This window comes from Diadema antillarum, unplaced genomic scaffold, assembly GCF_040938485.1.
Source record: "Diadema antillarum isolate AM-2024a unplaced genomic scaffold, OU_Dant_1.0 scf00000077, whole genome shotgun sequence".
NCBI classification, from domain to species: domain Eukaryota; kingdom Metazoa; phylum Echinodermata; class Echinoidea; order Diadematoida; family Diadematidae; genus Diadema; species Diadema antillarum.
This window is the reverse complement of record NW_027270966.1, coordinates 825,024-849,921: the sequence shown is the minus strand read 5'-3', so window position 1 is coordinate 849,921 and position 24,898 is coordinate 825,024. Positions and strand designations below refer to the sequence as shown.

The 24,898-nt window shown below is 39.0% G+C and overlaps 1 protein-coding gene across 1 annotated transcript; it reads right to left on the bottom strand.

The window, feature by feature from the left end:
• Positions 1 to 1,524: 1,524 nt before the first annotated feature.
• Positions 1,525 to 21,250, bottom strand: LOC139717560 (uncharacterized). Its single transcript, XM_071629068.1, has 9 exons — positions 21,211 to 21,250; positions 20,368 to 20,484; positions 18,277 to 18,441; positions 17,038 to 17,144; positions 10,064 to 10,148; positions 8,170 to 8,394; positions 6,245 to 6,349; positions 4,504 to 4,600; positions 1,525 to 3,043 (listed from the first exon to the last, which is right to left on the bottom strand). Exons 1-9 carry the CDS (start codon positions 21,248 to 21,250, stop codon positions 1,525 to 1,527), a joined length of 2,460 nt encoding a protein of 819 aa, XP_071485169.1.
• Positions 21,251 to 24,898: the final 3,648 nt, after the last annotated feature.

Genomic DNA, 24,898 nt, shown 5'->3' with positions numbered 1-24,898 from the left:
GAGTAAAATATAAGCTTTGTAATGATACTGCACCACATAGCAAGAAACGATTTTTGAAGATATCAACATCATTACATATAATATTTTGACTCTTTTTGGTTTCTGTTTTCAGCAGATTCAATTTCAAACATCTCAGATTGATAACAATGGATATCTGGGATTTTCCTTTCATAAAAACTCTTCAATTGGCCCGTTTTCCGCTACGCGCAATGAAAATTTATTCAGACCACCATCAGCCTGCATCGCTTAAACAGTTCATCTGATGTTGATGATAAATCGCGTGTTATTTACAATCAATACGCCTATAGAGTCACCACTGGAATCAGCAGTTTCTTCGTAGTTGACATTTATGGTCATACACATGTGTGAAGAAGTTTGTTGAATGTTTCTTTCTTTCTTTTTTTCTTCTTATTGCTATGGAGACAATCATTGATATCATAAAGTGCCCTATTACTGACCTCACAGTATTGGACGAACATAGGAGAGAAAAAAAAACACTGACCTTATTTTTCGCATTGATTTTATGAACACCCGGTACGACTTCTATGCGAATGAGAAATAGACGAATCAATAAGTATTATGCATCATTATCACTTTCACACTAACATCTTTCATCAGTCAGGTGATGGAGAGGTATGTCGAAGAAAGGGCTATAGAAATAAAGTTTCGTCACCCAAATGTGCAACTGATTTCAGACAAAATCTTTTCACATGTTATTTCAATGAAAATTTCAAATGAAAATAGGGTAAAGCCTTCATTAGCTCGTGGACGTCTTGCATCTTTTCGTAATCGGTGGAATTAACAGACTGTAGGCAACTGTTACAGTTACTTACCAAAAAGGAAAAGTGTTGAGAACCCTAAGATCTCAATAAATTGATAATGTTTGCATATTCTAGCTACTGATGACAGATTTAAAGAATTTCATTCACTTTAACTATGAGGGAAGCGAAGCGATGTGTTGCTAAACGGCAATCCTCACGAATTTCTCTCAAAATTGTTTTTTCCAAGTTTGAATAGGCATACACGACTCTATGATTTTGTCACCATGAGCTTCAATGCAACACGCAGCAATTCGCCGAAAGAGGGCGTTCCTTCCATTTACGTGCGAAGCAGCTTTCATACACCGCAGCTTCTTCCTCATAGTCATGGAACATTCGATCTCTCCGCTACCAAATTATTGTCATGCTTGTCTGTATGCACAACAATGTTTTCTCTGATTAATCACATGGTATGCATGATTATTAGCACCAAGTGACGGCCACATCTCATCAGAGCAAAGTCACAAAGAGACAGCTATGTGCTTAAATAGCAACCAAGACACAAACTTTATACATTAATACCCTGGGGGCAATATTATGCATACTTGAAAGGTACATCTCCCTGGTACAACAAATCAAGGTTCCGCTGTTCGTGCTGATGCAAAATTTCACATTTGCACTTCATACGCACGTCAGTAACGTACTGTCGTTCATACATAACATATTGATCGCCGTCTACAGAATGCCGAAGACGATAATGGTCTCTTTAAGCCACAACACCCTTTAAGACGTCGGGTCGGTCGTCGATTGTCGACGAGACGTCGGTTTCGTCAAGAATCCTTCCACTTTCCTCGTACATCGACAACGTGCACGTCGTCTCCAAATCACTAACGCGCCTCGAGAATTTGTCCGTCGCGTGGTTGTGCAGGTCACAGCTCATCTCGAATTCGTGCTCGAGTAAGCCGTCTCGGACGCCGAATCCATAATCCATATCTTCGCAGCTGGTTTGGTCGATTGATTCGAGTCTAAAATACACCCGATCGACGGGTTGTATCAGCGACATCGAGCTGCTGACTGAGTTCTCAAAGTCCGAGCTGCCGCTGCTCTTTGAAACAATAGTGTAACCACTCTCGGTACGCTGGAGAATAGTGTTCCGCTTTATAGTGGTTCTCTTCTGGACAATCTCTTCATCCTCCGATGACGAGGACGACGACGAGGACGATGATGACGACTCGAATGTGGTAGGGTCGAGGACATGATATACATTTGATGCCGTGGACTGGTATTGCGGATCGAGATCCTGGTAGAAATGCTCCGATATGCGAGACGACGAAGTAGTCTCGTTGGGCTCGTCGGTGAATGATTGGTTCGGGGTCGTCTCTGCCGTCGATTTTGAGAAGTGGACGCTGCGACTGGAGTCGGTAAGGTGTGAGGAGATGTTCGGAAGCTTCGAGCAGGAGTACGGTGATACCTGCCTCCTGGATGTCGGCTTGTGATCCGAGGCGGCTTCGCTGATGTCCGAGTGACTTCGCGATTTCATCTTGCTCATCCGCAGGCTACCTCTCCGGGCAGCTGCCGTGAACACGTTGGACAGCGGCCTCTGCGGCAGGGCAGGGAAAGTTGGCGGCAAATTCCTTGAGTCGTGGGTGAACGGGGTGTGCAGATCCCTCGACAGTGTCTGTGCACCTGGAACGTATCGGATTCCGACGGGTTGACTGTTCGACTTCCTGAACGTCTTCTTCCACTGTTTTGGGGTTTCGGGTTTCACTTTGCTGTCCGAAGCACTCCGCTCTTTCGTCAGCAGAGCCGAGCCCTTGGCTTTCATCTCGACGAAGCTCTTTCGGAAGGGAATCTCAATCGTGTCGACAACGCGCTTCATAAACGAGCTCCGCTTCTTCAGGTTGAGGAAGAAGTTAGACGGGTGTGACGTCAAACCATCTTTGACCTCGTCGATGGATTCGTAGATGTTTGGCATCGGTCTGCTGGGCAGACTGCACGCCCGACCGGACGGGCGTAACTCGTTGGCCCCACCCAGGTCTGCGTTGAAGGTCTTGATGCCAAGGGTACATGTCGACAACCGAGGTCGATGAGCTCCTGGACCGTGATCGACCGTCAGGCCTCGCGACGTGCCCGGCTCGTTGAAGGGCTCGCTCCTGTTGACAGCCCACGAGTTACGGCTGTGGTCGGTGATGACGATCTCACACACCGAGGAGCATGACGAGAGTTGACCGGTGACAGCGTTTCGCTCGGGGGCCGGACTTCCGTGAGTCAGTTTCCGACATTTCCTGAGCAAACGTAAAAGACAAGAAAAACGAATGAAAACAATCACATTGACGAAACACACTGATGTCGGTTCCGGCAGCCAACAGTTATGAAAAGAATGATACTCACCTAGATTAAAGATTATCAGCGCGCCGCCAAGATATTTATGTAAAGACAGAATCGTATGAAATCTCGTAAAAGAAATCGATGTAACGAAGCGGTGAACGAGAGTTTAAACCATTAACATGACAAAAAAATGGTCTTTCTGGTCAACGACTGAACAGCATAGGAGAAGAACTAATGGTATACTTTTGTTTCTGAGAGTATCACGCTAAATGACAGCCTGACAGACCAGTAAGGTTCAAAGGTCCTATATGTGACACTGCACCTCAAAACAAACAAAAAGTCGCCAGACATGAATTTTTAGTTAAGACCATATTCTGAAAGAGCAGACTTTAAGCTTTAAAATGATGTATAACTCAAATCAAGTGGACTCTCCTAACCTATCTAAATATTGGAAAGAAAGCACAAACTCAGGAAAAGTGTGAACTGAGAAAAGAGGCTCTGAAGTACAGTGTCTATTCAAGCGCTTAATTTTTACCAAACCGTGCTGGCTGTGCGATGAATGGGACAAAAAACAGGAAGTAAACCACCAGAGTGACAACAATGAAGGGATTATCAGATTAAACTGAAATTTAGCATGCCTCATTAACACATTCTGTCCATAATTAATGCCAACTTTCAAGCAGTAGCACTATCCTTTCAAAAGTTATTAGAGTTGAAAGTGAAGAGTGTGGACAAGGTTTTCAGAAATGAAAAAGGGATTCTAAAGAAACACCTAATCACACTATTCTACGAAAAATGCTCGATATAAACTTCTAAAAAACACACTTTCCTGCCCGTTTTATGATACCAAATTTTAGCATAATGTAAAAGAAGACCCGCTCTTTCAGAAAATAAAAAAAAGTCAAGTTCGGCTAGGTTGACCCATTTCACTTATTTTCAGTCCTCACGCAAAATCAGTGTGTGCGACTTTATGTTCGTTTTGAGGTGCACGGTCACATATGACCTCATATCTCTGAGCACACATAATGATAATTCGGGTGATACAGACAAAATATTAATTTGCCTTTAACTTGTTAACAGACATCCCCACTCAGGTTATTTTAATTGAGACGTTTTGTTTGCTCTGTTTCCGAATTTTTACATTGTACTGATGTTAACATCTTTCATTGAAATCAATGTATTTAATCTTAACCCGTTGAGGACGGTTTGATTTTGCTACAACACGCATTTCTCATAGACACCTGCCCGAGTATACTCGGGACTCGTCCTCAACGGGTTGAGGTCATTAAATATTTCAACAGACACAGGGAACATGACTATGATCACTAGTTTATTTAAAAAATAGTATGGTATCATCATCATTATCATCATCATTATCGTCATCGCTATTCTCTTCACTCAGTGTTTGATTACTTACTTTTGCCGTTTGTAGATGACGCAGTGGATGCAAATTGTCAGAGTGCAGATGCAAAGAGCCAGGGCGACAAGCAACTTGGGTATGCTGGTCGAGTGTCCTAGTACCAGACGTGGTGATGAGGATAACAAGAGAACGATATTCAAGTGAGTATAATTGTAAGTATTTGTGAAATGTATATTGCATCATCATATTATGGTATCAATCAACAAAAGTTATAACAACCATTTGTAAAATGAGATACATGGCAACTAGTCTTTCTGGAAATTCTAGGATACGATCTTGATGCTTCTGATTGCAATTGAATCGCGCTATGTCATGTATGATACACTGAAATATGGTACTGCTTTTTATTATAACAAATTTCGTTCGTCCCCTGACCTCATAAAAGATATACAAAATATTAAAAAAAATTATCTTAATGAAATTATCATTTCATTTCATTTATTTCATTTCCAACGAAAATACGATTTGAAGACATGTGAATACACAAATTGCACACAATTAGTATAACATTGTAATGAAGTACAATAGTTGCTGCGACTTTTAAAAAACAAATGTGACCCGCTATAACAAAAGGATCCGAAAGTCGGGGTGGGACAATTTTTTGAAAATGACATGACATTATTCCCTTACTCTTCTACTTTGATTTCATATATAGCAGAACCTATAAAAGTACTCGGTTGCAGAGATATCGATGATTTCATAAGCGCATGTCAAGTGGTTGTGAAAATCAGAGTTTCGAGAAAACCCCTTCAAAGTTTTCCTTCCGACGCTATCATGATCAAGGGGAGGCAAGAGTTTTCACCGCTTGACAATAGAAGGTACGCTCCTAACGACCTCCGCGATGTTCATTCAAGCTTAGCGCCAGCGGTCTACGCACGACCAATCAGTAATCAGGATGTCACGCACTGACCAATTAGATCACTCCCTCTTTGCTAGGGGCAGAGTCCAGCTGCAGCGCTAAATCCAAATCTTCGGACACGTTTCTGTTACGTTGTCAGTCGGAAAATCATTGCCCACAAAAACGTTGATTTCTTGCCTTTCTTTTTATCATTAGCTTCGAAATTTCGGCAGATGATAGACAAAACATAAGATTACAAAATTATGCCAAAAACAGAAATCCGATTGTTTTGACCAATTTTGATGATGTGACTTCAAACTCGATTTTTCTCTGCTCAGCCGTCAGCGACTTTAGGATCCTTTTGTTGAAGCACGTCACAAATATCGAATCAAAATTGTCTGAAATGGAGCGGACTGGTCCTGCTAAAGAGTGAGGCTTGTAGTCTGTAAGTTTACAGTCTCTTCATAAACAATAACTAACGTATTGCTTAACTAACTAAGCAATTTGAATATAATATGAAAGACGTACGAGTAGTTTGATCTAGTCTTCCTGCATGAATTTTCCTGTTCTTTTGTTCTTATTGTTTTGTTTTGTTTTTGTTTTGTTTTTTGTAAAACTAGAGAATGATTTCATCAACAGGTCATGAAGAACAGTTTGTGCAATCGTCAACACACATCCAAACACAAAGAATGAAAAAATGTGACTTTGAATAATATATTATGCCGTCCCCTTTCCTTGACGAGTTCATGTACCAGGAAGGTTTTGTTGAGAGCAGAATGCTGACTAGTAGACGCAGTGCAATGACGATAGTACACTTCAATAGTATTATGTATTATCAAGTAAATATCAGTTACAAGAAACTACATTAGCAATCCGCAATGATATACGCAGTGTTCTGACCTCTGCCGGCTCCTGTCGCGCCCTCTGCGATGACAGTTGGCAGTGTTTGATCAGTAGGCAGAATTAGTTCAGTGGGCAGTGCAGTTCCATCCATGGTCGCAGTTACTGTAAACCACATAGAAAGATGGATAGACGGATGGATAGATAGATAGATGAATAGAACCATGAATACATGAATAAATGAATGAATAAAATAATGTATGAATAAATAAGTAAATAAACATAGAGAGAGGGAGGGGGAAGGAAACCTTGGCATGAATTCGGCAAGATTGTCTTTCGAGACTTATAACCTGACAGAGGTAACAAAAATTGAAAATTTATTTTAAGAACCCATAAATTGTTTGTAAAGAGTAGAAACGTATCTTTTTTTTTTCCTGTTTTCTGCTCCGTATAACTTTTCTTTTTGTACTATTGCCCTTATCTCCTACTTCATAATGTTGTAATATCTCGGAAGCATTTAACCGTATTGCACGTCTGCATTTTCCCATTGGCTTAAACTTGCAAAACAGTCAACATTGAACATTATTGTTAATTGCCATCAATTATCTGAAACTAGTATTTCTAAATATTATTATTGTGTTAACTCGTTCCATAATGAATTCTGAAATGCCCATAGACTTAATACACAGGCCACCGGGTTCCCGTATGGAACGGGTTAACACGATAATGTTAATATTAACCACATGATTTTTTTTTTTCAGAAGTAGTTACATGCACTTGCAGCTGTCTTTCTTCAATACTACTTACTTTAGAGCAATATCGCGAATAAATGAATCACTAGTGGGTGTTTGTGAACTCATGAGTGGATGGCCCGATAATGTGTACACGAGGTGACACAGGGGCGGGTAAAGGGGCGTGGTCATGTTTTTAAGGTACATAGTGTACTGATGACCGTTAGATATCACTAGCGACTATAAGTGGGAAGAATTTGCCTCGAATTAGAATGATATACACGTCACTCAACGCTCGCTCTCTGGTGAGCGCCGAGCTGAGCGAGTGAGTGGGTGGGTGTGGGTGGGTTGACGCTGGCGTGCACCGAAGTGCGAGGCGACAGTCTTCGAAGCAGCAGGTACGCTAACACATCGGCTATTAACCCACGGAGTGAAAAAAAGAAGAAGATAAAAAGAAAAAAAAAGAGACTTTAAGAAAATCGAGATAGAGACATTATTTTGAAACTTGTAGACTATATCGGCAAATCCGGGTATTTTTTTTTTTTTTTGGGGGGGGAGGGGTATTTTCTCTTTTAAACTATGGCAATTTAGAATTTTGCCAGGGAGTCGATCATTAATTTTCAGTAGAACTCTCTCACAAAAAAAAAAAAAAAGATTGTCAAGGGTGGAAGAATGAACTTTAAGATGAGCTGTTTTTCTTAAAATCCACAATGTCCGGTATTCGTGGTACAGGCTACCAACCCGGTCCAGGTCGTCACCCCATTGTCACGTTTATAGTTAGGTGCAAATCAGTGCGTTGTGGGCGTCTTAAACTTTGCTGACGTTCTCAACATCATGTGCTTGCATGTTCTTTTTCTTCATCAGCGTCCAAAAGTCGTTTTGGTGCTCGTAAATAAAATCTGTCTCCTTCTTCAGTATCAAAAGACAGGTGCGACAGATTTTCTCATGTCATTATAATTATTTTGCCAGAAGACAAATGATGATAGATGATAAGAAATTTTACAGGAGAAACCTTATTGAATTAGCAAATGTGAAAACAAACAAACGTCGATACGGACAAGGGATTGGGTGAGTGGAGTCTGTGCATGCAATATTGGGTATGTTTAGAATAATCATATTTCAAGTGCATGAACTATAGTCTTTTACCGTAATCGTATTCCGGTTATGTGTGCAGCATTCTTTCTTCGGCACATAATTTCTTTTTGTCTTTTGTATCAATAGTGTATCCCTCTTTGCTATGTCTAGAGAACTTACTGGTTGTCCTAGGCGTAGTCGGTGACTTCGCGGACGACCTCGCCGTCCGTATCGTGGCCGATGACGGTCTCGACGATCTCGACGGCTTCGTCGGGGCCGTAGGGTGAGGTTGTCTTGGCTTTCCCGGTGGATAGCTCACCGACGGTCGGACGCCAGGCCGCGTTTGAACCGTTGATGACGGCAAGGTTGGGCGGACAACCGCTATGCTTGGCTGGGGGAGGGCGTCTTAAGCGGATTAGCAAGGTAAGGGGAGGGATCGAGAGAAATTAGAATGACTATAATAATCATTCATTACCATGGCAGACATCAAAGTACGATGGGAATGAAAAAAAGGAAAAATGACTACATTCATAATGCGATGCATCGCTCCTTGCTGGAAAGTGTCACACAGTGTCACACAGTGTGAAACACAATGTGAAACACATTGTGAAATCTCGAGCGTTTTAATATTGCGAACACACTGTTATTCATAACTTCACACAGTGTGAGATAGGGCATTACTCTGTGAACTCTCTGTGGAAAACCACAAAACAGTGTGAAATCATCTTTGCACTGGTAAATTCGAGTGTTTTCACAAAGCCGGCAATATAGACGTATCGCGAACACATTGTGGGACACTGTCTTCTTCCAGCAGGGGCTGCTACCTTGTACATAAATGTAAATGTATAAAAATGTCAATAATGAAACATAAATGTGTGTAAACATAAATGTGACTGTGCACCTCAAAACAAACAAAAAGTCGCCAGACATGAATTTTTAGTTAAGACCATATTCTGAAAGAGCAGACTTTAAGCTTTAAAATGATGTATAACTCAAATCAAATGGACTCTCCTAACCTATCTAAATATTGGAAAGAAAACACAAACTCAGGAAAAGTGTGAACTGAGAAAAGAGGCTCTGAAGTACAGTGTCTATTCAAGCACTTAATCTTTACCAAACCGTGCTGGCTGTGCGATGAATGGGACAAAAAACAGGAAGTAAACCACCAGAGTAACGACAATGAAAGGATTATCAGATTAAAGTGAAATTAAGCACGCCTCATTATCACATTATGTTCATAATCAATGCCAACTTTCAAAGCAGTAGCCTTATCCTTTCAAAAGTTATTAGAGTTGAAAGTGAAGAGTGTGCACAAGGTTTCTCAGAAATGAAAAGGGATTCTCAAGACACACATAATCACACTATTCTACCAAACATGTTCGAGATAAACTGCTAAAAAACACACTTTCCTGCCCGTTTTATGATACCAAATTTTAGCATAATGTAGAAGAAGACCCGCTCTTTCAGAAAATATGAAAAAGTCAAGTTCGGCTAGGTTGACCCATTTCACTTATTTTCAGTCCTCACGCAAAATCAGTGTGTGCGACTTTATGTTCGTTTTGAGGTGCACGGTCACAAATACACTTAGGCTATAATTATTGTGCATCTCCACAAGGTGAAGATATCAGTTTGCTATCACAGACATCGTATTAGTATGTAGTGATTCAACTTGATTCACGTCCATCCTCTCTTTCATATCCTTTCATGCACATAGCTGTCAATCACGTAAATTTTGTCTAATTATCGCTTTTTTCACGTTTTCCCCAAATATTCAAGGAGGAAAGAGGATTTATACATCAAAACCATGTGTTGGAAAATGATAATATTTAGGATAATAATGATGATGATGACAATAACAATATTAATAATAACAATGATGATGATGATGATGATAATAATAATAATAATAATAGTAATAGTAATAATAATAATGATAATAATAATAATAATGATAATAAAAAAAAGAAGAAGAAGAAGAAGAAGATGACAACTTCACATGACAAATATTTCAGGAACAGGAGCTAATAATTAGGGGATAAAAACGAATGAATTCATTCAAATGTCTCTAACTTACTCGTGTTCGATCTTCCCTCAGACAGGACAATGTTGTCAACAGCCGCCACCTGACCTCCGGAAGTAATAATCCCTTCAAATATGACCTGAAAGACGATAATCACAGGTATAAAGGCGATAAGTAGTAACATCAACAACTAAGATGCCATTTCTGTTAGCTGGTTAGCTTGTTTGTTTGTTGTTGCAGTTTAGAGCAACAGAAACGGAGCGAAAGTTGAGAGGTAGATTTTATGCCTATTCAAGTGGATGTCTGACAGCAGTAGGCCTGCTGCAATCGCTATGACAGAAAACCTAACACTGGCAAGCAAAAGGGAGTGGACGGGTGCGGAGGGATAATGTATATCATCTCTTCGTCATATGTCTCACCTCCCTGGTCATATACCGTTGACCGTGTGTGATCTACTTTTGAAGTCCTATATAGTCCTTCAATCGTTCTATCTCATGCATTGCGTTTGGAGAATGATTGTTTCATGAGTAACTCGTGTCTTCGTGGAGCGATCATATCTGTCATTATACCGCCCATCATGTGACACGTATTGTAGCATATCGCCAATCTTTGGCCAACCGTGTATTGGTTTGGACAACTTCCAAGTGTCCACGACGTCACTCCTGCTACCCATAATTCCACATTCTGGCAGTGTGCATAATACACTTGTAAGAGCAAGATCTCCGCCTTGCGTGCAGATTTCCCAGACAGCCTCGTCGAAGCATCGGATTATAATGGCAAGGGTACACAAACAGCGATTAATTCTGTCCTTCCGATGATTATGAACATGTGAGTCTAATGACGTTGAGTGTCTAGAAAATATTGGAAGCATTTGACCTAAAAAATATCGAAATATGATTATCCCGCGCTAAGAGCTGAAGTTTCCTAATCGCAATGATAACCTCTGTTGGAAATCCTGGCGGTAAGAAACTGTAGGCCTTTTCATCAGAAACATGCAATGTGTGGAACCTTTGACGGACGAGACGAAATAGAACATGCCTTGTAGCATCCACAACATCTGTTACTTCGATACAGTTTGCACCTGTGCTGTTGAACAAGCAAAGTGCCAATCAAGCTCAGTTCCAAACCTTTTTTTCTTTCAATATCCTGATCTCCTCATTGTCTAAAAAAGTTTCTACATTATTATGCTTAGATGCCATTTTTGTTTCATTTGGACACAAAAAGAGATACATAACTAAACAGACTGTACCTTTATTTCTCCTTGCGATTTGTCTGTTTCTATTAGCTTCTAAATGAAATGTTAATCTTCTTGTTTATGTTATTAGAGGGTTATTTTCTCCACAAAAAAAAAAAAAAATCATGACACTGACAGACGAGATTACAGATTAAACAACAACAATCAATTATACATTTCCGGCCAGATGCTGGTCAATATAGTGCAGCCTAAAAAAATTTTAAAAAAAATCATGAATTTGGAATTCAGAGTTACGTATACATATATATATATATATATATATATATATATATATATATATATATACATATATATATAATTATATATATATAATTATATATATATATATGTGTGTGTGTGTGTGTGTGTGTGTTTGTGTATATATATATATATATATATATTTTAAATTTATATACATTCTACACAGGTATAATACTCATTGCACCTGTGCAAAAAAAAAAAATGATAATAATAATAATAATAATACCTGCCCCGTTGACTCTAGATTCTAATAGCTTGCAATGTAAGTGGTTTTGAATTCGTGCCATATTTTGAGTATTCATAGCCGTGTTTGTCAGAGCAGTAAGTTCCAAGAAAACTGATGTCTTTTATCTATGAATAACCTTTCAACGATCGCTATTCTTGTCGCATCTTATCAAGGTGATCGCGTTTGAGCGGGAAAGCAGTTTGTTTTTGTGGGCCGCGTAGATTTCGCATCATTCTTATAATTAGTTGTAGCGTTGCTCGTTGCGCCATGACGGTGGAAGTAGTTGGATGCGTCGCGGAATAGCTTGTTTTTATTGTTAAGTAGTTAATCAGCCGTCAGATTGAAAAAAGAAGAAGAAGATGAAGAAGAAGAAGAAGAAGAAGAAAGAGGAACTGTGCTACCACGTGAGGAGTGAAAATATCATCAGCACCGGCTGTAGCTATCGAACACTTGACAACTCGAAGATATTCTATCGCGAGAAGTGGATGTGATTTTTGGAATACTCGCAGCCGATGACAAGCGCATATTTGTGTAATCACGGCCCCCGGGGACCCCTTTGAAGGAGTTGCATGCGCATGGTATTTCGGGACAAGATCTGGCGGACTTCCTTGACAAGCTACTAGTAGTTGGTTTGATCAAGAGGGTTACCCGGGGAGCTAGAACCTCCTTGGTTTGATCATGCAGACTGGTTATCGGGAGCACGGCAAGGCTGAACCGGGCTATGATATGACGAGAACCATCTGCAAAGGGTACATTCATCATTTTTTTTTCGCTTTCATATCTGAGTCGCTGTTTTCTTCTTCTTAATCAATTCAGCAATTGGGCTTATCAATAAAGTCAAAACTACGAGTTTGAAGAAAAATTGTGTAGATCAGAATCACAGATACCATTATACACAAGACGGAAAAAAATAGGAGTGTATTATACGTAATTGAGAAACATAATAATTAATAACGCCCCGATTGCACTGAAATCTACTTAGGAACATTATGATAATTATGCAGAAACACGATGAAACAGAACAGATGCTGATGTATGTTATTATAAACAACATTCAAGCTTGTCATTAAGCAATGATTTGTACCTTTCCTTATGCGTCATGTTTATGTATCCAATGATATTATCTATGTGTAATATTTGTGTATATTATGATATGCATAACATATTGTTTTTATCAATGTATCCGTTTACTTTCCTATTTAAGCACGCTATTCGCATACGTAGCATAGTAGGTTAGATCATTAAAGAGTTTTAAAGCAGGGAAATGAAACAATTTAAGTTGAACGACAGATATGTCTGTGAGGAACATAACCACCTTTCATTCTCTTTTCTCTAATAAGACCAAATCGGATAATGTTCACGAATCTGTGTGACCGATTGTAGCTGTAGCTATAAGTCACGTCTATTTCTAGCTGGCTGTTGGTTCAGATGTTTTGGACTCATTTTCCCTAAGACACTGATTATAATCACTCGATAACGGTTAATGCCAAGGGCCAAGCACAACTGAGAGATGCTACATACATTTCTTGAAATGTCAAAATCAGTGCAACGCATAGATAGGCATGCAACACTGACTTTGCCTCATATGAAGATTTGCGTTTATAGGGATAGGTTTATCACAACATCTGTGTAGAGCAGTGGACTCTGCCAAAAGCAGCACGTGATTTTTGACCCAAAAAAAATTTTAACTATAGCATCATGACCAGAAGAAGAGTCAAGTATGAAATGCTGGTATAAAAATCAAGTAACAATAATATCCACGCCACAACACACGTGCAAAACTGTTCTAAAAAAGTAGTAGTACACTGCCATACAAAGTGTGAAAATAAACAACAATATTTGGATTATCTGCGGTCATTCCCCCTCTTCCCACCAACACTTTACGTCAGAGGACATTCTCCAGAGGTTGACTATCTCCTTTATCGCGCTTGTTCAACAGGTTATGTTAATCCTTCCCGAATCCTGGATGGCCGTTTTTAGAACAGCGTTTGAGACAAATCTAGATGGGTCAGATCTATAAATGGGTGTGGAAAGCCATCACCGACGAACGCCTTGTCGGTGAAATCAGATTGTCGATGGCATATCGATAACTCTTAATCAATAGCGGAGGAATACTGGCCGGAAAAAGGGGTATACCTGCGATATATTGGTTTGCTCTACTCCCACATGGCAAATGTCTGTACGTTTCTGTAATACGGGCAATCTTCGCTTTAGTAGAAGGTGCTTGCAAGATTGGGAAACAGCTACTATGAAAAAAAAAATTCTGTGCCTGTCTACAATATCAGCATTTAACAATACGTAAACGAAAAAGAAAAAAAAACACACGAAAACAATTGAACAAAGTGTGACAAATAAAAGCAAAGGAGCTGAGTGGGGAGAGAGACGTAAGGGACGAAATTTTGGTTTGCATAATAAATTTATTGTTGAATGCCTTCCGGAATCTGCAAACGTTCCTCGATATTTTGTATAATGAATCGTTCAACGTGGATTCTATAAGGAATCAGATACTGGTTCGCGAGCAACTTCGGGACCAAAGTCATTAAGTTCCATCCGGAAAAAACGACAACAAACCGGAATTTAATTTAAGGCAATTGAATTAAAACAGATACTGAGTTGATATAGTCAATTTGTTCTTTTGGGATTTTACTGTTCGGTTTCCCCTTTTTTCTTTCCCCATTGGCCCTTTAGTTTCTTTGAAATTCAGGCTACTAGTATCCCGACTCAAAGATCTATCATACGTAAATTAGTCATCCCCGCTAAAGCAGATGACATTAATTCCACAGCACTGATAGTGTGGAGTTCAGATTTGAATCACTACTTGGCATTTTTGTTGACATTTCAATCTAACTGATGTCTTGAGCTCAAGCTACTGGGTGACATTCACGTTGGGAATTCCTCAGACTTTAGTGCCATTCATATGTATGATCTGTTGTGCTTACACTATATTGACAGAGCCCCCACCCTACATGAAAGGAACAGGAGTGGTAACAGCGTCTTGAATCAAAAGAAAACAACTAAAATAATGCATTAAAATCAGTTGGACGATTTCAATGAATATCATACCTAAAATTGAATCGACACAAAAACGTTCAATCATACCATGATAATTATGACAACACATATACCTACCTACACAAAACAAAAATAAACATTAAGCGGATTATGAAATTTCGTAATTCTGCTTTTGCTCATTCCAAAAGCCCTGAAATGTTTATTTTTTATTCCCCTCCAGCATTTCTTTGCTAAGTAAATGCCTACCATTATTCTACTTTGTTTATGCGGAGCAGCAAATATAGGAATAAGTTGGAGAACGCAGGAAAATGTTTGTGATTAATATTGTCGAAGAGTTGGCTATGATTATGGGTCAGATCTAAATCATGTAATAATTCAGTTCATGGAATTTGTCTGTGCTCTATTTCTTCTCTGAGCAGCATTTTGATTGCAGATGAGAATTAAAAACGGAGCAATTATAATCAAACTAATTACATGCGTGGAGGCAATGCAATGGTGAGGGAAAGCTGTATTTCATTCCTCGAAACTTTCTCGCTCCCTCTGTCTCTGCATCTTCGTACTATTTTTAGATGAAAACAAGTTAGAGAAACCGTGACTAAAATCAGCAAGGTCAGTTTACGTCGCGGTCGCTCGGTGGACTTGATTTCATTTTACGTCAGAGATATCCGGTATTTCCGGAAGGGCGCCAACTCTCGGCTCGAGCCCCGCCAGGTCGGAGAACTGCAGCAGTTACAGATTCCCATCGGCCTGTTGTCTAGGGATAAGACAGCGCAGCAACAATGCCCCTTGGATACAGTAGTAAGCGCTTCTCGTTTCACGTTTCGCTGCGCGCCGCGCTCGCTTGTACATGTACGTTTCGAGCCTTATCTTGGGTTTGCTCGGCCACGCCGTATGCAAAGCATCAAATAACTGTTATCGTAAATTACGGCGTGCAAGGTATCCACGATGCGTTAACGTCACGACTACAAGAAATGAAAGAGAAACAAACAAACAAACAAACAAAAACATGATTTTCTAATTCCTTCGGGTAAAGGCGGTGCCCGCTGGTCATATGTCTAAATTCAGGGCATGTTGTGATGCTCATCTGTTACACAAATGCTGCATGGCTTCGCCCTACCGCGAATACACTTTGCGAATCATGCGTCAAATTTTCAACGCCTCCGCATCTTAGGCCTATTTATGTAAACATGCCTGCATGGTTTAACTTCAGAAGGGGTATCAAGATATCCTATTTAATCAACATGAAGAAACAAAACATATCATTTTTTATCTAACTTACTAATTATGTAGCTTCAAGTGATAAAATTCATTTTGTTCAACATAATGGAAACTTTAGATGCTAAAGTCAGTCTCATTGCTTTACATACCATTGATGAATATGGAATAAGGGACTCTTATAGATTCTTAGATAGAGATATTTTGCGTCTGATTTTCTGCTCCTTTTCTCATATTCATTGTGATTCACAGGATTTTGATATTTTGCGTTTGATTTTATTTTTTTTTTTCATATTCCTTGTGTTTCACAAGATTTGTATTTTCTTCTGTTTTGGTTTTGATTTGGTGCGCTTTTTTTGAGGGCCGGGGAAGGGTGTTTTGTTTGCATATCATGCACAAAATAGAGACTGTTAAATCGAGGGAACCACCACCACAACATCTCGCTGCAGCTAAAGCCTGCAGGAAGCCGCGTGCTGAGCGGGCTTAGGCCGGGATGTCATCGCTTCGCAGGAATTACGTAAAACGACTCGACACCGACACGCTCGCATTGCCGTAAATGCGGCGTGCACCGGATCGCACGACCTCCCTCTGCACTTTGTTGGGAAATCCCCCACCCCTCCCACAAACACACACACACACACACACACACACACACACACACACACACACACACATCGACTGGTAACGATTTTAATGGTTTTGGATGTATACGCATGTGTCAACATGGAGGAATGTTTCATGACAACATTCTTTATCTACAGTCGAAAACTGTCAACAGAACGCGAGTGATCTTGACGCCTTAAAGAATGATTCTTTAAGGAGGATATACCTCTCACATCGTGCGTAATGTTTTTCCAATGTAATTCGTCTTTCCGTGCGACTTTCTATACCGCATCCAAATAAATAAATAAATAGATTAAACAGTCTTCACTGGTTTCCAACGTTTCTGTTCGCTGAACAAACACACATGAATGATAACGTGTTGGCAAATATACATCGTCTGTAATGCATTCCCAAAACCACGGCATTTAACCTTACGCACGGCCACCATGTATGATCTATGGACATAAAGATACTCACACTAAACGTATCGGCACACTGGATTGGTAGAACCACGCCTACCCACTCTCCGTTTTCCTCAGACATGGGCTGGTTTGTCGATCTCCATAGCTCCTTGTTTTGGCAGCCTTAATAGATGACCAAGGATCATTAAAATTGGGGATGAAAATAACATCAAACAACGGTGAATACGTATTTTACAGCAAGTTCAAAGTCCGAACAATCAATGCTATGCGATATCCTCCCAAAATCACTGAAATTCCCGCATATAATGGAAGGGTATACATTATTGACTCTAAATATTTAAAGCACGTGATGGAATACCTGCAAACAACGCTTCTCTATACCCCCCCCCCCCCATTAATTCAACAACTATCTTTAATAATCTTAGTTTTCCCTTCCTTCAGTTTTCCATACGATGAATTCTACATGATGATCCCAAATTACTGTTCCAGAAGATTAAATTCACGACTTCACGATCTACCGTAGAAAGCAGACGGAAAGATAAACACCCAATGAACATGATTAGGCCTATCTTGCTACGAATTGGAGTGAAGATAAGTCACAACGATCTTTTTTTTTTCGTATGACGCTCTTAGAATAACACAAACAAGAGCAAGTTTGCAAGCAGTAAAGATGAAGATAAAGATTTTTTTTTTAAATCGTATAGTTTTGGTTGAGACATAATTTCAGGTTTCTAACATTTTTTGGTGAGATAATGAGAAACCTCTTATGAAATATGAAAGAGCATGTAATTCTATGAGGAATTCAACGTTTATTTGATGAAAATTGGTTTTGAAATGGTTGAGATATCCAAAAAGGAGTGATTCTAATAAAGTGTGGGACCCACACTTTATTGCAATCACTTTGTTTTACTTTGTTTTTGGATGTTTCAGTCATTCGAAACCCCATTTTCATCAAATAAACTTTGAATTCCTCTTAAAATGGTATGCTCTGTACTATATCATAAGTGTTTTCTTGGTATCTCGCAAAAAGTTAAAAGCCCAGTTCTCATCTCCACCAATACTGTACCATCCCTTTAGATTGAATGGTTATGGTCGAATTTGTTACCATCACTGTCATAATCTACTTCATTTACGACAACAGCATCGACGAATTATGATATACCAGTACATTGTTATCCACGTGTCATTATCATTTTAGCGTAGTAGCTTGAAAACAAACAAACAACAAACAAACAAACAAACAAACAAACAAACAGAAATTCTGGTCTTGGGTGTAAATCGTTTTCATGATTACCTCTGATACGTATCTCTGGTAGCAGACCGTCGTTCGATTTCGTCTTGGTCTCCCAGATGTAATAGTAAAAAGAGAGAGTCGCCACTCGGCTGGAGGCGTGCATGTTGGCAAATATCCGGATGCTCTGCCAGCATCGATACGTGCACGTGATCCCGGCGTAGTAATCTGGTTCGAATTTCAATGGGATATATAACAACTATCTCTTTCAGTGAGCGAGACCATTGAATATCAATTATCTAGTTCATTCGGGGTGCCGTCCCTACTCTATTAGATAAATGAATAAATAGATAGATAGATAAATGAATAAATGAATAAATAAATAAATGATTGAATAAATAAATAAATAAATAGATGAATGAATGAATGAATAAACAAATGATTAAATAAACAAATCAATAAATCAATAAATCAAATAATAAATAAATATAGTAAAACCTTAAATGTTTTCATGGCTACGTCAATGTAATTGCTATATGATACGTCTTTGTAATTGCGTTGCCGATTATCTAGTATGTTTGTCAGCTCGAGACCATCCTAAGAGTTCCTTCCTTTCGTACTGGATAATAATGATAAAAGATGAAACCCATTCAAGAGCTTACTTAATGTACGTAAACTGAGTCAACATCAAACGCGTTACGCTCAAGTATAATGGAATTCAAAATGAGAGTATCTTTTTGATGGGAAAAGACATCGTTGCTTTGTTTTTACTGTAACAAATTACAATGAGAGAGTAGATAATAATTCGATGGGAAACAAAGGGTTACAAAGTGCAGGTGTATGCACATGTCGCCGCAAAGTTCTAATCTATTCCAGGGCACTGCAGCTAGCGGCCAGCCCTGTAATCACCCTTGGGATGTGTGTATCTCGAATCAATTTTGGTCCCACTCCGACAATTATTCTCCTTCCCCCCAATTAGGACAGACTTATCGTTGATGCCCGCCTAGCACGGCCACCTGTACAAGCTTTAGAAGAGTTGATGAAGTTGTACTGCAGTCGCGGCTATCAGATATACACGTTTTGTCAGTTTGAGTGGATTTAATCACTTTGTTCCACGAGAAAATGTCACATGTAGTTGAGCTGACGACGGCCGTGTGGGACATACAGAATATAATTCACGGCGGAAAATGTAAGATAATCCTCTCACACATGAAACATATAAGAGAAAGTAACAAGATAGAAAAAAAGACCACGATGAAGACATTGAGTCATAGCTTCATCCCACCCACAGATAATAGAGAAAGTCATTTCTAGTTCGTCTCAATTGAAACCATCCGGTGACATCCCGTCTCATCCCTGATTGTGTTTGACTAGACTGAAGAGAGGAGAACGTGCGCCAACACATTCTTTTGACCCCTCGAGGCGCTTTCCTGCTTCCGTAATCTCAGATTATACAACCTCGCACCCAGGAAAATGAGCAGCGACCTGACACGACAAAGAACTTGGACACTCTGCACAGGAAACGCAGCACGCCATCAATATTTGTAAAATTTGTCAAAGTTCCTAGGTTATCTTGCATAGACGCCTTATAGGGGCGATAAGGAAAATGGATAATTTGGTTCCAGCCACTTCGACGATTACTTCTCATCATGCTGCATCCATTCTAAAACATCACCAATAACAACCAAAACAAGTCCACTTAGCGACACAATACCCAGTTGATTCTTATCTTGATTTCCTTTCATTTGCGATTGCCAAAACCTCTGTAAGCAATGTGACAACAACCACTTTTGATTCCGAATAAATGTTCGTTTATCATAATGAATAAAATGGTCCCATAACAAAAAAAAAAACAATCAATCGACGTATAATGATCCATATTGTAGAATATTCAATATCACTTTCTACTCATCAAATCCTTTGGCATCTTTTGGATTCTTAAGAAAAAAGCAACACAGGTAAAAGTATAAATATTAACGAAAAATACAGAAAAATCTTGTCATTCGAACTGATCTGAGAAAGAAGAATTTTATAGCGGAAAAGATTCTAACCTTTCACAATCACTGAAAACCATGCTGCATAAAATGTCAATGAGAGTTTTTAGGTGCTGATCCTTAAATGGGTTAAAGGAACCGGATGATGAAGAGGTCTTACCTTTGCTCTTTGGAGCTCTGTATATTTTCCATCCCTGCTGGTCGACCCCCGATGGCGATTGTGCCACGATGGTCGGATGGCACTGCAGGGCGTTGTTAAACGTGCAGTACTGTCGCCCTGTGTATCGATGAATGGAAAGCAAGAAAGGGGTTGTTGCAGAGCTAAAGATGGTGATCATTGTGGGGATCATACTTAGGAGAGAAGACAAACCGATATACACATACGCGAGCACAGAGTTAATATACCCATGTATCCGCATGTGTGCATATATAAAATTATATAATCATAAAAAATAGGTAATAACATATCATATGATACTACCAATATATCATTCGTGAATAGAGCATTTGCATATCTGTAATACATCAGTACATATTAGTGTATTATGTATATATTTTATGCATATAAATAATATGTACTTATATATATTACAGATATACAAATTCGTTATGCTTTATATGCACGAAGGAATTGATAGTATAATATGATATGTTTATTACAGGTGAAAGCATAGAAAGATGAAGCTCGAATCGAATTAATGCTTGGAAGAAGTTTCAGCACACTGAGAAAAAAAAAGTACATGTTAATATCCACCCCTGTTTCAGTGTAGTTCCATTGTCATCATTTTTTTTTATCCTTGTTACCATCATTTTTGCTTTAAGGGTGTATTATTATGCAAGGTGAGCGATGCCCACGTAGACCGAGTGACGCATATGTCTATAATGACAACGTAGGTGGAGATTTAAAATATTACAACTAGAACAACACAGATTAGTTTATATGGAACATATCCCTGAGGGATGATGACAGCCCCCATACCGCCCCTTGGATCATTCTGCTTACATAGGCGCGACCTCACCTCTCCAAAACTTGGCAGCTTCATCTCAGCTCTGCATGCCGCCCACCCTCCCACCCCCACCCCTTTCTGCATACACCAGCAGAGGACAGATCAATTAGCGACTCATCTTCATTAAGGTCGAAGGGAGAATAGCGGAAGTATTTGTCTGATCATTTCATCGTACTTATCAATTAACGAATCTCCACGCGCAGTGATTGTTACAGGTAGAGCTTAGCGGTCCGGCCAGAAGTGGGGACAAGGACTTTACGGGACAGAATCCATTTGTCCCTGGTCAGATACAGATGGGTTAAATGTATCAGTGCTTGCCAGTTAACGTTTGAGAGTGCAATGAACTCCACGAGGGCATTAAAACATGTTGCACGAACTCCTAATGTATCGTATGAAGAGTGTGCTACCAACGCCATGTATAATAAATGGACAAAATATGCAGTGGTATACATCTCTATCAGTAAAATAATGCGATACAATAATTCCGACAAAAACAAGTTAATGTGAAATGTAAGTCAAAATCAGTGTTGTCCTATGGCTATCTATTCTACATACCTAAATGCTGTGCTGCCTTTCAAATTTGCATCTAGGTATAACTAACTCGAACTAATTCTTCTTATGTCTTTGAAACTGCCAGATGTGGCAAGAGTTTCCAGGATTCCATACATGTTGTTGTCACTTGTTGATGCTCCAGACTGTAATAAGGGTCTGTGTTGTGACATTATGGATCATTGAATTGGTCACAGTAAGTTTGCATCTATCTAAACACTAAACAAAAAGAAAGTTCCCCCTAAAACAAACATCTATATTTTATGAATCCGGAACCTTTGAGGAAATCTGAATACAGGATCATGTAGCTGTATTTCTCGGCTACCCATGTGAAATTCAGTGGATATTACTTGGTCACGCTTGAGTGAGCATGACTTGAGGTCAAAATGCTCACTTTTTGAAGTTCACAAGCCCAATTTTGCAACTTTGATTTGGTGATATCGGAACAAATTTCAATTTTCCAGGATAAAAAGACATGCAACGTATTATTTATGTGCTTCTTATCGTACCATGTGACTTGTGCACAAAATTTCACGGTTGAGTGAACACGGGGTGAAAATTATCAAAATGGCCGATTTGACATGTTTCTCGTGGTAATTTCTATCAATTGAGACTGAATTTGTGTGTTGAACAGTATTTACACTCAATTTACGTAATTTCATGGTTGAATGAGCACATTAAAAACAAAGAAAAATAACAATTTAAATTGTGCAGTCAGAATTGGGATAATTTTGCGCACTGAAATCAACTGTATGATGCTTTTTTTTTATATTGTGCTAATACCCAAACGCATATCAGTGACCACCTGACCTTTCAGTCACGCTTCAATAAGCACGTGAGGCTGGAAAACCTTTTTTTAACCTACATAATGAAAAATTGGCAGTTTGGCCATAATCCCCATGGTAAGTTCATGTGAAGAGGAGGAATTTATGCTTTTGAAAGCTAACAATGGCTTTTGCATGCAATGTGGTTTATTTTACGGTTGAATGACCATATTATGAAACAATGATTTATCTAATTAAAATCATCCAGCAGGTGTTGCATTGATCTTCTCCATTTAAAATCAACTGAAAAACATTTCATTATTGCGTTTAGGACCAATATAAATGTCTCAGTGATCCTTGCCATTCCTTCAAAATTTTACACGTCAAAGGGTACATGGTGCCCGAAACCCTCCTTATAATCCATGGCTACCTTTGATTAAATATTGAAGTGTTCGTGGGGAAATTGGTCTGCCTTTAGTTTAATGAAATCCCCTTTTTGGAGCAGAGATGAGAAATTATGCAAATTAAATCTTCGGGCCTTTGTTCTCGCTACTAAATACTAATTTTGGCATTAAGTTCTTGATCTTTGTAACGTCATGAAGTCATGCATTAACTCAAAGGGAAAATAAATGCAATTAATCATTGACATGGTACCAAATTTCACTTTTGTTCAACATCAATATCCTCCCGTGCTGCACATAATATGCATGGAGAGTAGTGGCCTTTGTTGTTCATGTGGTGTTGATGATTGTGATGGTGATGATAGTTGCTTAAGATGTTGGTTGACTATTATGCGATCGTTATGGCAATATAACACAGACTGGGGAGCATCTGTACTCACTTTTTAGGCTCTATCCACTAACACCGCTGAACACATCTTCAAAACCAACCAAATGTAAATCTTATGGGAATTTCAGCCACGAAAATGGTTTTGACCTGCACACTTTGCTTATCTTATGTGCTCACTGAAGCATTTCACAACGTCATTTTTTATCGAAATGTTATTTTTATAATTGAAATCAGAGTAATTTCCCAACATTTCAATTAAAACATAAAAAACAATGACTATTTTTATTATATAAGGTAAAAAAGGGTTTTCCAGCCCCACATGCTCATTGAAGCGTGACTGAAATGTCAGGTGATCACTGTATGCACAGTGGTATTAAACACAATACAAAAAGCATTAAAACAATTGATTTCAGTGCGCAAAATTATCCCAATTCTTACTGCACAATTTGAATTGTTATTTTTCTTTGTTTTTCATGTGCTCATTCAACCGTGAAATTACGTGAATTGTGTGTAAAAACTGTTCAACACACGAATTCAATCTGAATGGATATAAATTACCACGAGAAACATGTCAAATCGGCCATTTTGGTAATTTTCACCCTGTGTTCACTCAACCGTGAAATTTTGTGCACAAATCACATGGTACGATAAGAAGCACATAAATTATACGTTGCATGCCTTTTTATCCCGGAAAATTGAAATTTATTCCGATATCATCAAATCAAAGTTGCAAAATTGGGCTTGTGAACTTCAAAGAGTGAGCATTTTGACTTTAAGTCATGCTCACTCAAGCGTGACTTAGTGATATCCACTGAATTTCACATGAAAGGTAGCCGCGAAATACAGCTACATGATCCTGTATTCATATTTCCTTAGAGGTTCCCGATTCATTAATTACAGGGGTTAATAGGGGGAACTTACTTTTTGTTTAGTGTTTATATAAATAGATACCACATAACAGTAGACTTACGTAAACTTTATTGTAGGCTAACGACCTCTGTGTGAAAAACTATATAATTTTGAAGTTTTACAAACACGTCGTGTTGGACATTATTCAAACAACAGACACACTGAAGGCATGAACCTATTTGGCAGTGGATGTACATTTAGTTCATACATTTCCCTCGAACGTGAATGAACGTAAAGGGTACAAGACATAATGATGAATTAATTATGAGAATGAAGGGCAAAGTCTCTGACGTATAGCACCACCACCTGTACATGAGTTTTAAAATCGTTTATCAATACAATACAGATATAATTCGTATTCTGAAGGAAATCAGCGCTGATTTATTAGTGAAGGCTCTCCTATGCTAATATGTCGCCGCCAGATATCATGTGATATAGTTCAAACATATCATCGAAATAAGCGCAAATGTTGTAATTCGTCGTTCCAAACGTTCAAATAACACTTGGAGGTGTACACCATGAAGATCAATCGGAAGATTAAATTACTCCAGTCGAACCCTTTCTCTTCTTTGAGTTCCATTGGCACTGAAAAAAAAACCTATGGCGTTGATACAGTGCCATTCTACTTATAAGGCAAGTCCATTTACGATCTTTAGGTTCTTCAATATTATTG